The following is a 16,527-nucleotide window of genomic DNA, read 5'->3' as shown; positions in this document are numbered from 1 at the left end:
GTACACTTTATAATACTATCCGCCACTATATTCTACTACACTCCACTTAACACTCCATACCACTAAACTGTACCAATATATAACATATTTGTTACTAAAATTAAAAAAGAAAAGTTGAAATTCACAAAAAGAACAATAAAGGTTAAAGATTAGGGATAGTTAGGAGAACGTTCTTTATGTTTGGTATACAAACCCAACTTAAACTACACAAACATTAGAAATGCTACAGTTATAGGTATATATTTTATTTATCATTTAAGCACCACTTACAAAGCTATATGTCATAATTATACTTTCACACCCCCTTAAAATTCTGATATCACGCGCTCCTCCGTACACAGTCTTCTCACTTCACTTGCAGCAGAACAATAATTATAACTCGCCACTGTACCATGCAGTGTGTTCAGGCTAATCAGGTAATTTGAGATGTCATAAGTGTTGTTATTAATGCAGTGATTTCTCATAATCTAACGTCTTTTAAATGCAAGGGTTTAGGTAGTGCATGGCGAAGGGGTGCGTTATAGGTAATGTAGAGTGGTGATTGAGGTGTGTACCAGTTATCTGAATTTTAAGGTGGTGTATAAGTATAAATGTGAATTATAAGTATAATTTTGTAAGTGCAAATGCAACCAAAAATAATTAACCAGCTAACCAAAAAAGAACAGATGTCACAAGTTCAAACAGTACATTGTGTTTCTTAATTACGATACCAATCAAATACCTTCAACAATGAGTCTAATTAATGTAATGCATATCTTCAAATGTAGAAACAACTTCACAACAACGATGTACACCACTGCCCCCAATAAATAGTTTTTTATGGTTGGGAAACATTAGGCTAAAATACGATAAGGAAAATCCCCACTTTGCACAGCAACACCATTCTTAAATGAAACACAAGCAGCACATTGGGCAATATCCTTCAGGAATCAGTCTTGTGAGTAAGGACAACGTGTTTCCTGCCAATGGAGATGTGCAACAACCACTGACAAATTTCCACAAATGAAACAACCCCCCTGAAATGCTGCTTGTGCTGCCTAAGTTGTATGTTGGTTGTAGTGTGGTGTGAATAAAGGTGAAATCTCAGGAAAGATTGACCACCTTTATCTAACAGGTCTTCAAAATGCAGAATGGTATCCACACACATTACAAGTATCCTTCACCATTCTCTTATCTACACTGTGACCATTGTAAGTGATGAGAAGACTGGATGATTTTTAAAGAGAGTCATCAAGCAGAACGTAATGAAATTTGTAAATATTCAGGTTGAATAAAGATTCCCTGGGAGAGGACACATGCTTAAAATGCAATTCCTTCAAAACATCCAGATTGAAGATGACAAAACCACTTAAGGAACTAGCTACAAAACGTATGCCATGGGTTCTATTTGTGACCACGTTTGATTGTCATGATATAAGCTTTCACATTCTGCAAAGATACAGAGATGGAAAATCAGTTGCCCCTGTTAAACCATGAGATCAGTAAAAAAAATAGGAAAATATTGTCATACTGCTCAATCAGATCTGAAATACAAAACTTCCTTGGCAAGAATCTAGTTTTGAACACCATCTCATGGTTGATGGAATGTCTGACCATGTGAAGAGTCCTGCCTATCAGGAGAGTTGGCTGGCAGAAAGTCATACAGAAGTTCCATTGTATAAACCAGATGGTGTGATTCACCTCAGCATTTCATCCAGATGTAGACAAAAGGCAAACCAGGGACACTTGTGACTGCCATTTGTCACCAACAGGTTTGTTTGGAGACCGGTTTCATTTGCTGAAGGCTGATTTGAGAACTAAATGATTAAATGTCATGTATCAGTCAAAGTATGATGTAATCTGCTTGGTAGTGTTTTCCATCAAGGTGAAATGCTGCAAGAAATATTTAGTTTTAAACCATCAAGTGAGAATGCTGAACAACTATGTTTCTACAATGAGAATGTGGCTGCTATGTTGTTATCAAAATAATAATAATAATAGGGAGATTTGTAGAGCGCCTGGTTACGCGCACCGGCGTGTCCCCGCGCTGTGACAAGTGGAAGCGACAGAATCAGGCGACCAATAACAGTGCAAGTCTAGCGGATAAAGAGATAGGTTTTAAGTTTCCCCCTGAATCTGGATTCGGATGGCTCCAGGCGCAGGTCCGACGGCAGTCCATTCCAGCTTCTGGCTGCCAGATACCGGAAGGACCTGCCCCCCATCCGAGCCAGTGAAGTGCCCGGAGCGCTCCCCCTGAGGCCGACCTTCGGGGTAATCTCAAGACCAAACGGGCCGCGGCATTCTGCGGTACCTGGAGACGATTGATGTTCTTTCCCGTCGCCCCCAGATATAGCAGATTGCCGTAGTCCAGTTGTGCCGTTACCAGGGCATGCACCAGTGTTCTACGGGCCTCCACAGGAAGCAAATCAAGGATCTTCCGTAGGCTTTTTAGGACACCGAAGCATACCCCCACCACTTGGCTAATCTGGGGTCCGAATGTGAGGTCAGCATCAAGCCATACACCAAGATTTTTGGCTTCTTGACACGGTGTAGGTGTCATCCCCAGACAGGATGGCCACCATGCTGACGACCACACCGACGGGCCTCCCCCCACCACGAGGACCTCCGTCTTGCTGCCATTTAACTTTAGGAGAAAATGACAAAAAACAATTTGATGGACAGAATGTAGATCAATGTCTTACATTCACCCCAGTACAAGGATCTGGGCCTAAATCCATCGTTTGTTGCACTCCACACCACCCTGGGTTAGATAATGGCTTTATGCAAATCAGCTCTGACCCTGTGCCCCATGGGAACAGTCCAGTCCGAACTACACAGCCATATCTTTCCCAGACCGGAATCAAGCATCCGAGGACCGGACCGGTTTCGAGGTAACACCTCTCATCAGCCCGGCTAGCTTGACTCCAGTAGTGTGGAGGCTCTGGGACCCACGTCTGAGCTACCCCAGTACACTCAGGGAGAAAATTACAAAAAACAATTTGATGGACAGAATGTAGATCAATGTCTTACATTCACCCCAGTACAAGGATCTGGGCCTAAATCCATCGTTTTTTGCACTCCACACCACCCTGGGTTAGATAATGGCTTTATGCAAATCAGCTCTGACCCTGTGCCCCATGGGAACAGTCCAGTCCGAACTACACAGCCATATCTTTCCCAGACCGGAAACAAGCATCCGAGGACTGGACCGGTTTCGAGGTAACACCTCTCATCAGCCCGGCTAGCTTGACTCCAGTGGTGTGGAGGCTCTGGGACCCACGTCTGAGCTACCCCAGTACACTCAGGGAGAAAATTACAAAAAACAATTTGATGGACAGAATGTAGATCAATGTCTTACATTCATCCCAGTACAAGGATCTGGGCCTAAATCTATCGTTTTTTGCACTCAACACCACCCTGGGTTAGATAATGGCTTTATGCAAATCAGCTCTGACCCTGTGCCCCATGGGAACAGTCCAGTCCGAACTACACAGCCATATCTTTCCAAGACCGGAATCAAGCATCCGAGGACCGGACCGGTTTCGAGGTAACACCTCTCATCAGCCCGGCTAGCTTGACTCCAGTGGTGTGGAGGCTCTGGGACCCACGTCTGAGCTACTCCAGTACACTCAGGGAGAAAATTACAAAAAACAATTTGATGGACAGAATGTAGATCAATGTCTTACATTCACCCCAGTACAAGGATCTGGGCCTAAATCCATCGTTTTTTGCACTCCACACCACCCTGGGTTAGATAATGGCTTTATGCAAATCAGCTCTGACCCTGTGCCCCATGGGAACAGTCCAGTCCAAACTACACAGCCATATCTTTCCCAGACCGGAATCAAGCATCCGAGGACCGGACCGGTTTCGAGGTAACACCTCTCATCAGCCCGGCTAGCTTGACTCCAGTGGTGTGGAGGCTCTGGGACCCACGTCTGAGCTACCCCAGTACACTCAGGGAGAAAATTACAAAAAACAATTTGATGGACAGAATGTAGATCAATGTCTTACATTCACCCCAGTACAAGGATCTGGGCCTAAATCCATCGTTTTTTGCACTCCACACCACCCTGGGTTAGATAATGGCTTTATGCAAATCAGCTCTGACCCTGTGCCCCATGGGAACAGTCCAGTCCGAACTACACAGCCATATCTTTCCCAGACCGGAATCAAGCATCCGAGGACCGGACCGGTTTCGAGGTAACACCCCTCATCAGCCCGGCTAGCTTGACTCCAGTGGTGTGGAGGCTCTGGGACCCACGTCTGAGCTACCCCAGTACACTCAGGGAGAAAATTACAAAAAACAATTTGATGGACAGAATGTAGATCAATGTCTTACATTCACCCCAGTACAAGGATCTGGGCCTAAATCCATCGTTTTTTGCACTCCACACCACCCTGGGTTAGATAATGGCTTTATGCAAATCAGCTCTGACCCTGTGCCCCATGGGAACAGTCCAGTCCGAACTACACAGCCATATCTTTCCCAGACCGGAATCAAGCATCCGAGGACCGGACCGGTTTCGAGGTAACACCTCTCATCAGCCCGGCTAGCTTGACTCCAGTGGTGTGGAGGCTCTGGGACCCACGTCTGAGCTACCCCAGTACACTCAGGGAGAAAATTACAAAAAACTATTTGATGGACAGAATGTAGATCAATGTCTTACATTCACCCCAGTACAAGGATCTGGGCCTAAATCCATCGTTTTTTGCACTCCACACCACCCTGGGTTAGATAATGGCTTTATGCAAATCAGCTCTGACCCTGTGCCCCATGGGAACAGTCCAGTCCGAACTACACAGCCATATCTTTCCCAGACCGGAATCAAGCATCCGAGGACCGGACCGGTTTCGAGGTAACACCCCTCATCAGCCCGGCTAGCTTGACTCCAGTGGTGTGGAGGCTCTGGGACCCACGTCTGAGCTACCCCAGTACACTCAGGGAGAAAATTACAAAAAACAATTTGATGGACAGAATGTAGATCAATGTCTTACATTCACCCCAGTACAAGGATCTGGGCCTAAATCCATCGTTTTTTGCACTCCACACCACCCTGGGTTAGATAATGACTTTATGCAAATCAGCTCTGACCCTGTGCCCCATGGGAACAGTCCAGTCCGAACTACACAGCCATATCTTTCCCAGACCGGAATCAAGCATCCGAGGACCGGACCGGTTTCGAGGTAACACCTCTCATCAGCCCGGCTAGCTTGACTCCAGTGGTGTGGAGGCTCTGGGACCCACGTCTGAGCTACCCCAGTACACTCAGGGAGAAAATTACAAAAAACAATTTGATGGACAGAATGTAGATCAATGTCTTACATTCACCCCAGTACAAGGATCTGGGCCTAAATCCATCGATTTTTGCACTCCACACCACCCTTGGTTAGATAATGGCTTTATGCAAATCAGCTCTGACCCTGTGCCCCATGGGAACAGTCCAGTCCGAACTACACAGCCATATCTTTCCCAGACCGGAATCAAGCATCCGAGGACCGGACCGGTTTCGAGGTAACACCTCTCATCAGCCCGGCTAGCTTGACTCCAGTGGTGTGGAGGCTCTGGGACCCAAGTCTGAGCTACCCCAGTACCTCGAAACCGGTCCGGTCCTCGGATGCTTGATTCTGTTCTTGGAAGGACATGGCTTTTGTATTTCGGACTGGACTGTTCCCATGGGGCACAGGGTCAGAGCTGATTTGCATATCGCCATTGTCTAACCCAGGGTGGTGTGGAGTGCAAAAAAACGATGGATTTGGGCCCAGATCTTTGGACTGGGGTGTATGTGTGACATTGATCCACATTCTGTCCATCACCTGTTTTGTTTGTAAATTCCGCCATAAGTGCGCTGGGGATGCTCAGACGTGGGTCCCAGGCACTCCACACCACTGGAGTCAAGCTAGCCGGGCTGATGAGAGGTGTTACCTCGAAACCGGTCCGGTCCTCGGATGCTTGATTCCGTTCTTGGAAGGACATGGCTTTTGTAGTTCGGACTGGACTGTTCCCATGGGGCACAGGGTCAGAGCTGATTTGCATATCGCCATTGTCTAACCCAGGGTGGTGTGGAGTGCAAAAAAACGATGGATTTGGGCCCAGATCTTTGGACTGGGGTGAATGTGTGACATTGATCCACATTCTGTCCATCACCGGTTTTGTTTGCAAATTCCGCCATAAGTGCGCTGGGGATGCTCAGACGTGGGTCCCAGGCACTCCACACCACTGGAGTCAAGCTAGCCGGGCTGATGAGAGGTGTTACTGCAAAACCGGTCCGGTCCTCGGATGCTTGATTCCGTTCTTGGAAGGACATGGCCTTTGTAGTTCGGACTGGACTGTTCCCATGGGGCACAGGGTCAGAGCTGATTTGCATATCGCCATTGTCTAACCCAGGGTGGTGTGGAGTGCAAAAAAACGATGGATTTGGGCCCAGATCTTTGGACTGGGGTGAATGTGTGACATTGATCCACATTCTGTCCATCACCTGTTTTGTTTGCAAATTCCGCCATAAGTGCGCTGGGGATGCTCAGACATGGGTCCCAGGCACTCCACACCACTGGAGTCAAGCTAGCCGGGCTGATGAGAGGTGTTACATCGAAACCGGTCCGGTCCTCGGATGCTTGATTCCGTTCTTGGAAGGACATGGCTTTTGTAGTTCGGACTGGACTGTTCCCATGGGGCACAGGGTCAGAGCTGATTTGCATATCGCCATTGTCTAACCCAGGGTGGTGTGGAGTGCAAAAAAACGATAGATTTGGGCCCAGATCTTTGGACTGGGGTGAATGTGTGACATTGATCCACATTCTGCCCATCACCTGTTTTGTTTGCAAATTCCGCCATAAGTGCGCTGGGGATGCTCAGACGTGGGTCCCAGGCACTCCACACCACTGGAGTCAAGCTAGCCGGGCTAATGAGAGGTGTTACCTCAAAACCGGTCCGGTCCTCGGATGCTTGATTCCGTTCTTGGAAGGACATGGCTTTTGTAGTTCGGACTGGACTGTTCCCATGGGGCACAGGGTCAGAGCTGATTTGCATATCGCCATTGTCTAACCCAGGGTGGTGTGGAGTGCAAAAAAACGATGGATTTGGGCCCAGATCTTTGGACTGGGGTGAATGTGTGACATTGATCCACATTCTGTCCATCACCTGTTTTGTTTGCAAATTCCGCCATAAGTGCGCTGGGGATGCTCAGACGTGGGTCCCAGGCGCTCCACACCACTGGAGTCAAGCTAGCCGGGCTGATGAGAGGTGTTACCTCGAAACCGGTCCGGTCCTCGGATGCTTGATTCCGTTCTTGGAAGGACATGGCTTTTGTAGTTCGGACTGGACTGTTCCCATGGGGCACAGGGTCAGAGCTGATTTGCATATCGCCATTGTCTAACCCAGGGTGGTGTGGAGTGTAAAAAAACAATGGATTTGGGCCCAGATCTTTGGACTGGGGTGAATGTGTGACATTGATCCACATTCTGTCCATCACCTGTTTTGTTTGCAAATTCCGCCATAAGTGCGCTGGGGATGCTCAGACGTGGGTCCCAGGCACTCCACACCACTGGAGTCAAGCTAGCCGGGCTGATGAGAGGTGTTACCTCGAAACCGGTCCGGTCCTCGGATGCTTGATTCCGTTCTTGGAAGGACATGGCTTTTGTAGTTCGGACTGGACTGTTCCCATGGGGCACAGGGTCAGAGCTGATTTGCATATCGCCATTGTCTAACCCAGGGTGGTGTGGAGTGCAAAAAACGATGGATTTGGGCCCAGATCTTTGGACTGGGGTGAATGTGTGACATTGATCCACATTCTGTCCATCACCTGTTTTGTTTGCAAATTCCGCCATAAGTGCGCTGGGGATGCTCAGACGTGGGTCCCAGGCACTCCACACCACTGGAGTCAAGCTAGCCGGGCTGATGAGAGGTGTTACCTCGAAACCGGTCCGGTCCTCGGATGCTTGATTCCGTTCTTGGAAGGACATGGCTTTTGTAGTTCGGACTGGACTGTTCCCATGGGGCACAGGGTCAGAGCTGATTTGCATATCGCCATTGTCTAACCCAGGGTGGTGTGGAGTGCAAAAAAACGATGGATTTGGGCCCAGATCTTTGGACTGGGGTGAATGTGTGACATTGATCCACATTCTGTCCATCACCTGTTTTGTTTGCCATTTAACTTTAGGCAGTTGGTAGACATCCAGGCTGCCAACTCCTGCATGCAAACTCTAAATTTCTCTGCAGCAAGACTGGGCGCGCGCGATAGGAAGATGGCCAGCTGCGTGTCGTCGGCATACGACACTATGCGAAGCCCATGACTCTCCACTATGGTACCCACTGGGGAGACATACAGGTTAAAAAGAGTTGGGCTCAGGGACGACCCTTGGGCTCGCCCTGACCCAAATTAACCACTCTCGAATAGTAGTCTCCTTGTCTGACCTGAAAACCTCTGTCTGTCAGGAAGGACTGGATACACTTCAACGCAGCACCAGAGATCCCACCTTCATTCAGATACTGTAGCAAGATGGCATGAGCTACAGTGTCGAATGCTGCGCTTAGATTCAACAGGATCAAGGCCATAGTTTGGCCCTCATCCACCCCCTGCGTCATGGTCTCAACTGCCCTAAGTAGGGGCAACTCCGTGGAGTGCCGGGCCGGAATCCGAACTGAGTATCGTGAAGGCGGATTGCCTCCTCCACAAACTCCACTAGCTGCATATTCACGGCTTTCTCCGCCACTTTGGCCATGTAGAGTAAAAGGGAGATTGGGCGAAGATTTTCCAATTTTTCGAAGCTAATGTTTGGCTTCTTTTGCAGGGGGAGCACTACCGCCTGTTTCCAATCTTTGGGTACGGTATGGGTCTTAAAGGAGACATCTAGTAGATGCCTAAAGTAGGGCTCCAAAAGCGGAAGGCTATCGGCCAAACGTTTAGGGGATGTCGGGTCCCTGGGGGAGCCTGATTTTACCAACCTACAGATCTGTATCAGCACATCTGGAGGAGGAGTAATACATTTTGCCAGCACATGTAGGTCCTTGGTTTCCCTAGGAGCTTCAACAAACTCGGATCCTGCCATGGTCTGGCTGGGGAAGGAGGAGTATATTTTAGAGACTTTTTCTGCGAAGAAATCCGTGATACGATTGCACGTCCAGGTGCAACGGCGGACTTTCCTACCGAAAGAGTCTTATAAATCAGGAACAATTCTTTCGCGGAATTCTCTGCCTCCCTGATTTTATCAGCATAGTAGGCTGCTTTAGCCTTCCTAATCTTCCCATGGTAAATGCGCCTCTTTACTAAATATTCTTGTTTGACCTGCCTCCTAAAAGCCACCCGCCACTGCCTCTCTGAGCGCTTGCACTCCGCCTTAGCTGCCCGCAACTCATCCTTGTACCACGGGCCGTTCTCTGAGTACGGCAGCCCAGCTTCTTCCGGCAAAGAGGGGCTGTGCAGTCCGATGCCTCCATAATGCGTTTGGTCAGATTGTTACTGGCTGTTTCCACATCCTCGCCCCCGGCCCCCCTCCCGTCAAGGATGTAGGTATTCCTTTTCTGCTGATTAGGAAGACATTATTTTAGTACCCAGACAATTCCTGTGAAGGGAAGATAATTTATATGAAGCATCATTTCTTGGAGTGAACACAATCTTGTTAGGGAGCTCACCAGCCACATTGTGGAGTTAGATGTCATTGTTATGAAAGTGACTTGAGGGTGAAATTAATAATAATTGATGAGGCTGGAAATCTCTGGTGATGAGTTATTTTCCTAAATTTTGACTCCTGAAGCTGGTGCAGACGAAAAATGTAGTGGTGTTGTCAAGCTCTCATATTCAGGTGGGTCAAGTGAATCACATGCCAATATCAGAAGTCTCAACATGTAGTGGCCAACCATCAGCTATAGTGCCTCTCCTCTCTTTAATGGAGTATAGGGCGTTGCCGGTGTAGTAAATGTTTCTAGAAATCTTTGGAAAGGAATTAAGCAGAAACCTTTGATGTTTATGGAAAAATCTATGTTGTGAAGAAAGCTGCACACCAAATGCAGGTTTTTTTATGATCACATCCCCTCTGGAAACCACGCTTTGTTAAGCAGATGGGGAAGGTTAGGAGGTGACGATTACTGTCAGCACTTTTGAGAACACCTATTGAACAGATTTCAAGACTAATGGAAGGCATCAACTCCGCAACCTTCCCGGAAAGCTGGAAACATGCCGAACTCAGCGCCCTCCTGAAGAAACCCACAGCTGACCCCACCGAACTCAAAAACTACCGCCCTATCTCACTCCTTCCATTCCCGGCCAAAGTCATCGAGAAAGCGGTCAACAACCAGCTCGCCGCTTTCCTCGAAACCTACAAATCCTTCGACTCCTCACAATCCGGCTTCCGAGCCAAACACAGCACTGAAACCGCCCTCATCGCAGCAACAGACGACATTCGAACTCTACTGGACAATGGAGACACAGTCGCCCTCATCCTCCTCGACCTCTCCGCAGCCTTCGACACGGTCTGTCATAGCACCCTTTTACAACGCCTCAGAAACGTCGGAATCCAAGGAAAAGCACTGGAATGGATCACCTCGTTCCTCTCCGGAAGAACCCAGAGAGTCCGCCTTCCACCATTCAAATCAGAGGCCACTGAAGTCATCTGCGGCGTACCACAAGGATCCTCACTCAGCCCCACCCTCTTCAACGTATACATGAGCCCCCTGGTGGCCATCGCTCGCCAACACAATCTCAACATCATCTCCTACGCTGATGACACTCAACTGATCCTATCACTCACCAGAGACCCTAACACGGCCAAAACCAACCTGCACGAAGGAATGAAAGAAGTAGCCGAATGGATGAAGCACAGCCGTCTGAAACTGAACTCAGACAAAACAGAAGTCCTCATCCTAGGCACCTCCCCCTCCGCCTGGGATGACTCTTGGTGGCCAGAGGCCCTTGGAAAAGCACCCATCCCGACGGACCACGCACGGAACCTGGGCGTCATCCTGGATTCCTCACTCTCGATGAACAGACAAGTCAACGCCGTTTCTTCATCTTGCTTCAACATTCTTCGCATGCTCAAAAAAACATTTCGTTGGATCCCCACCGAAACTAGAAAAACGGTCACCCACGCTCTGGTCACGAGCCGACTGGACTACGGAAACACCCTCTACGCCGGTACCACCGCAAAACTCCAGAAAAAACTCCAACGCATCCAGAACGCTTCAGCCAGACTCATACTAGACATCCCGCGTAAAGAACACATCTCTGGTCACCTGAAAAACCTCCACTGGCTCCCCGTCAATAAGAGGATTACCTTCCGGCTCCTAACCCACGCACACAAAGCACTCTACGAAATCGGACCCGAATGCCTCAACACACGACTATCCTTCTACACCCCCTCCCGCCAGCTACGATCCTCCAACCAAGCCCTTGCCACTGTACCTCGCATCAACAAAACCACCATGGGAGGTAGATCCTTCTCCTACCTAGCAGCTAAAACTTGGAACTCACTTCCCACTCACCTTCGCCTTACTCAGAACCACCTAGCATTCAGAAAGCAACTCAAAACGTGGATATTTGACAAGTAATTCCCCACCCTTCTTCAAGCGCCTTGAGACCCTCTGGGTATGTAGCGCGCTATATAAATCTATTGACTTGACTTGACTTGACTACGTACACACCTGCGATACTGCAATTGATTTTTATTGATCAGAATATGAAAGCAAGCATTTTTAAGGCCCAAGATAGGCCTAATGTGGGGTCAACTGCAGTGGCGGCTGGCAATTTTGACAGGGAGAGTGGTGGATAGGCCACACATATACACTCATTCACACCCATGCATTCACAAACGTGTACACACACACCCATTCACAACACACACTCACAACAAAGTCATACAGTTATACACCCACAAACGCACGCATGAAAAGTTTCAAAATCAGAAAACGTACCGGTCCTGCTGCTCTGAGAGGAAAGCATTTGAGGTCCAAGGAGGGTTGGGACTGCTGCCTTCCCCCATTGGCTGACCTTATCACAGAGTGGGATGAGTTCTCTGAGAGTTGCTGACCTCACCCTACTTTGTGACTATGTGTCCCCGATTGATGCTCGGCCCTGGGCACTTCAGGGCTCAAAACTGAAGTGCCCAGGTCCTAGGCAATCAGTGATGCTTCTCCTCATTAGGAGGGGGAGGGCCTCAAGCCACTTTTGCCAGGGTGGGGAGGTCACACACACATGGCTATCTAAATTCTCAGCCTGGTAAAGTTGAGCTCAGGCAGCGAGGAGCCTGAACCTTTAGCACAAGTCGCCTGGCCGTCCTGACCAAGAAGAGTGTCTGTCTCTGTCAGGCTGAACTTTGCAAAGCCTGACAGATACTCTTCCTCTCTGAAAAAGATATGGATGGGCCTTGGACGTTCAAGTGATTACCTAGACTCCTCAGGCCTTTTTTATGATTGAGCATCAGTTGAATTGCTCCCAAGAGTAAAAGCCTTTGAATCTCCAACAGCAGCAATTGTGATGACTTCTTAAATAATTATGGCGGGTAAGAATATAAGGCTGGGAGGAAGACATTATAGCCTGGAAAAGCTAGGCCGTCCTGTCCTACTACTCTATTTCTGGCATCTTTAATGTCTCCACCCCCCCCCGATCCTTTACATAATCTCAATATTGTTTGTTCTTCAATCGCTGCACTTATATGTAGTGACGTCATAGGCTGCAATAAAAACACCAGCTTCTCTGACAAAACAATTTTGCTCCAATATTGTTGGATCCAACATTACCCCATTTAATGTGTTGTGCTGTGTGCAGCACGGTACCTGGCTGTGGCCATCAAGTACAATATAAAAAACACTTCAACAGTTTTGACCAGAAAGGCAATAGAAAGATATGACAATGCAAGAAGATGAAATTAGGCTTGATTTGAGGAATATGTTTAACAAATGACGGAAGGCGCACTCATTGAGATATCTCAGAGACGATGCTTTGAGGAAACCTTTGAATTCTGAAGACAGCTTACCTCACTCTTGGTTCCTGCCAGTAATCCCAAAGTATGATAAATACTGGAACCCTCAAGCTAGCAGGGGAAGACTGTGTGCACCACCCAATTGATATGTTTACCACATACACGGCTCTGCTTCTGTGAAAGTGGGGATCCTGCACTGTCCTTGACAAAACCTGGAAGCTTTGACACTATATAAAGTACCTTCCTTTGATAGACAATACTGGAAGCACAAGGGAAAGACAACAATAAAATGTATTTTCACAAGTTTAAATAATAATACAAAGCAGCTCTCTACAAGTGCATATAGTCACGACATAAGGTTGGGGATCCCGTTATGATCAATTAGAGCTTTAGAGAAACCAGGGAGATTTTCTCTCCCACCCAAATAGGCTTTCTAGAGCTAGTCACCCTGATTCCGGAATTGTTGACATCGTCTTGCTAGTCCCTATGCCTCAGCTTATATTATTACTTAAAGGTACATCTATCCCCTAAAGATCACCTAATTATATAATGAGCATATGTGAGTGGGGCACAATGCCACAACTGGGATATCAGGGCCATGGCTAGCTATTAAGATAATACAGGCCTAAAACGATAGTACCCCAATTCACTCTGCTGTGGGTACCCATTCACTAGTAATACGTTACCTTGGATTTGACTTGTACATTAAAGCCCCCAACTGGTTCCATAACACCAGTACCCTGAATCCTGGACACTCATTCGCTCTGTTGACTGACATCACAATGGCGTTGCCTTTGGGACCAGAATCCCGTTTGAGTGCAGGGTTTGGAGTTTTGTAAACAGCTCTGATATAATTGCTTAGAGACACAGAGTACTGTCACCTTTTACCCAAGACACCAAGAAATGATGACAGAGATCTTTGACACTAAATAATAGGTCATTTTCTTTAGTAACTAAATGGAGCCATGGATACTGATAGACGATGGAGGATGTGCAGGGAAAAGACAACAGGAAAATTAAAATCTATTTTCAATACAGCTTGAAAAAATAAAACGTTGCTTCGGCTGCTTCCATTCAGAATGTTTTTCGAATACACATAACACTCATACAACATACAGAACAGAACACTTGGCACATGCAGCTGTTACACAATACATAAGTCCGGGCACCCAGATGACATGACTCTCATGCAGAAATAATACACCGAGATAACAATAGTAAATATGCTATATTAATGTGACACACAATACTACCCGCAGAATGTCTAGGTGGCTAACTAACTTTGTTTTTAACATTGGAACGTATTGTACCAATCTCAGAAGGATGAGCATTTGAGTCATCACTTCTGAAAATGAACCCGTTTTGCAGTTTGCATACACACACACCCAACAGACTATTTAAAAAACATCCTTAGTGTATTACCTGCTGTCGGCTCAGCAGTATATGAGCTAGGTGTTTTCCAACTTCGGCAGATCGGCTCAGGCACACTCCCCAGGGGTTGTCAATGACACTGGCAACAGTGAGTAGGGATGCTGGCCAGGTCAAAGCGGTGACAATACCTGAGAGCAGAGAAGAACATAGCATCAACATCTAGAAGAGAGGTCACACAATATCATATACTGCTGAGTAGCACAAACAATCTGGCGTGGCAGTGAAACACAACAACACAGCCAGACAGAGGGGGCACAGGTCCAACAACAGACTTGGAAGAGAAGACACAGTCGATCACAGCCAATTAGAGATGGCACCCAACATAAACCAGGCAGAGAATACACAACGTATCACTCTCAAAAACAAGAGGTCCACAACTACACATCAAGTACATTATATCACATCCAACAAACAGGGCACATGCCAACAGACTAGGTAGATGTGGCACAGTGTATCACATTTAAAAAAGTGGGCACCCAGCACAGCCTGGCAATTAGGGCTGGACTGTTCCTACTGGAGTATGGTCGAGACTGATTTACATACGACTGGGTCCAAACTGTGGTGGTATGGTAGGCAAAAGGACAATGGGTTGGAATGCTAACCCTGAGTCATTGCCAGTCTTTAGAGTTGTTGCAAGCAATCCTCCCATCATCTTTTGTGTGTTTGATGCACCACCCTAAGTGGCAAGGGTATGCCCAGACATAAGTTGCACTGGAACCAGGCTACACTCGACTGAACAGCCCTAATCAGGGCAAAACTGGTCTTGATTTGCTTGTGGGAGGACCAGCCCTGGCAGTTCGGGAACAACAGTTCCTATTGATGCAAGGTCAAGACTGATTAACATATGGCTGGGTCCAAACTGAGGTGGCATGGTGTGCAAAATAATGAAGGACTGGGATACAGGCTAAGTATTTACCAGTGACTGAGATTAATTCAAGCATTCAATCTATTATTTTTTTGCATAATTTTTTCTATACTTCAGTGACCCTTCCGGGGGTGTTAAATGAGGATGATTGTTCCCAATTTGCCACCCCAAACGGGCATATAGCCCACTAGACACTATGAATTTTACTTTTGGGCAAAAGAAAGAGGTGCAGGTGTGCCACCCTCGCATTAGGCCAAAGCCCCACCCTGAAAGGGCCAAACTGGCCTTTCTGCCTCCTTGGGGCCAGACAGGGGGGTTTGCACAAAATATGCTTGCAGGTGGCAGAAATCCTACTAGATAACAGAGATTTTAAAACTTCACCAAAACAAACGAAAGTATGGGGGTAGCCTACCCTGTCATCGAGCAATACCTGCAATCCAGATGAGGCAATCATATCTCCCTGCCTCCCAAGGGCAAGATAGGAAGTTTGTCCCGATTGAGGAGATTGCCCCACATCTGTCCCCTGGGGGTGCAGTTGGGTAAAAGGCACACTAGACACCAGAGACTTTACATCTGAGCAAAAGAAAGGAGTGCAAGCGTGCTGGGTGTGAGTGTTTGATTGGTTCAGATGCTCCGTCCATCACCACCCCCTTTTGTACCACCCTGGCTTTGGAGCATGCTCTCACCCCAAAACTGACAAACAGTCTTTCTGCCAGCCACATCCCCCCTACAGGGTCACAGAGGGTTTTTTTCTCAATTTTCCTGGAGGGGTGGTGGAGGAAGAAAACCCACTGGATTTTCTTTTGATTTTTTAAAATAAAATAACAGGATGGCGTCTGCCCAATCCTAACATCAGGCCCCAGCCTCACTCATTCAGCATCAATAGTCTTTCTGCTCCCCTGGGGACTAAGGCATCCCAAGGGCAAGTGAGAGGAAGTTTTGATTATTTCGGGTCGTTTTACATATGGGCCAGCAACAGTAGAGCTAAATCCTCATATTGTCCTGTTCAAATTGAATGGTTGCACTTTTCGGCCTTGGGTCGGCCACCTCCTGGGGAAACCTATGGGGATTTAATGGTGGTATGCCTCGCATGGATCCCACAATGTTTTCTTAACCACAATGTCAACTAAACCTCAAATGTTGCCTAAAATCATGCATTTGCAGTGCATTTTTGTGAGGGAATCATTTGGAATCCACAGGGATCCAGACCAGGCAAATCTTATCACATAGCGTTCTCCCACTTATTTCGATAAAAATGCTACCTCACTAGTGTGGCTCGGCCTAGCTCCTGCGACAGCTGTTTAGGGACGTTTACATCACTGACATGCAAGAAAAATGAT

General features: G+C 47.4%; 1 protein-coding gene across 2 annotated transcripts in view; it reads right to left on the bottom strand.

The window, feature by feature from the left end:
• The window catches only part of TMCO4 (transmembrane and coiled-coil domains 4), a 572,429-nt gene that overhangs the window by 241,758 nt on the left and 314,144 nt on the right, over positions 1 to 16,527 (bottom strand). For both annotated transcript variants that reach the window (XM_086921564.1, XM_086921566.1), the window contains exon 10: positions 14,314 to 14,450. In XM_086921564.1, coding sequence (XP_086777690.1) covers positions 14,314 to 14,450 — 137 coding nt within the window. The remainder of the gene's footprint in view (positions 1 to 14,313; positions 14,451 to 16,527) is intronic.

The sequence above is a fragment of the Lissotriton vulgaris genome, chromosome 5 (genome assembly GCF_964263255.1).
Source record: "Lissotriton vulgaris chromosome 5, aLisVul1.2, whole genome shotgun sequence".
NCBI lineage: Eukaryota > Metazoa > Chordata > Amphibia > Caudata > Salamandridae > Lissotriton > Lissotriton vulgaris.
Note: the sequence above shows the minus strand (reverse complement) of the source record. Positions and strands in the feature narration are given on the sequence as shown.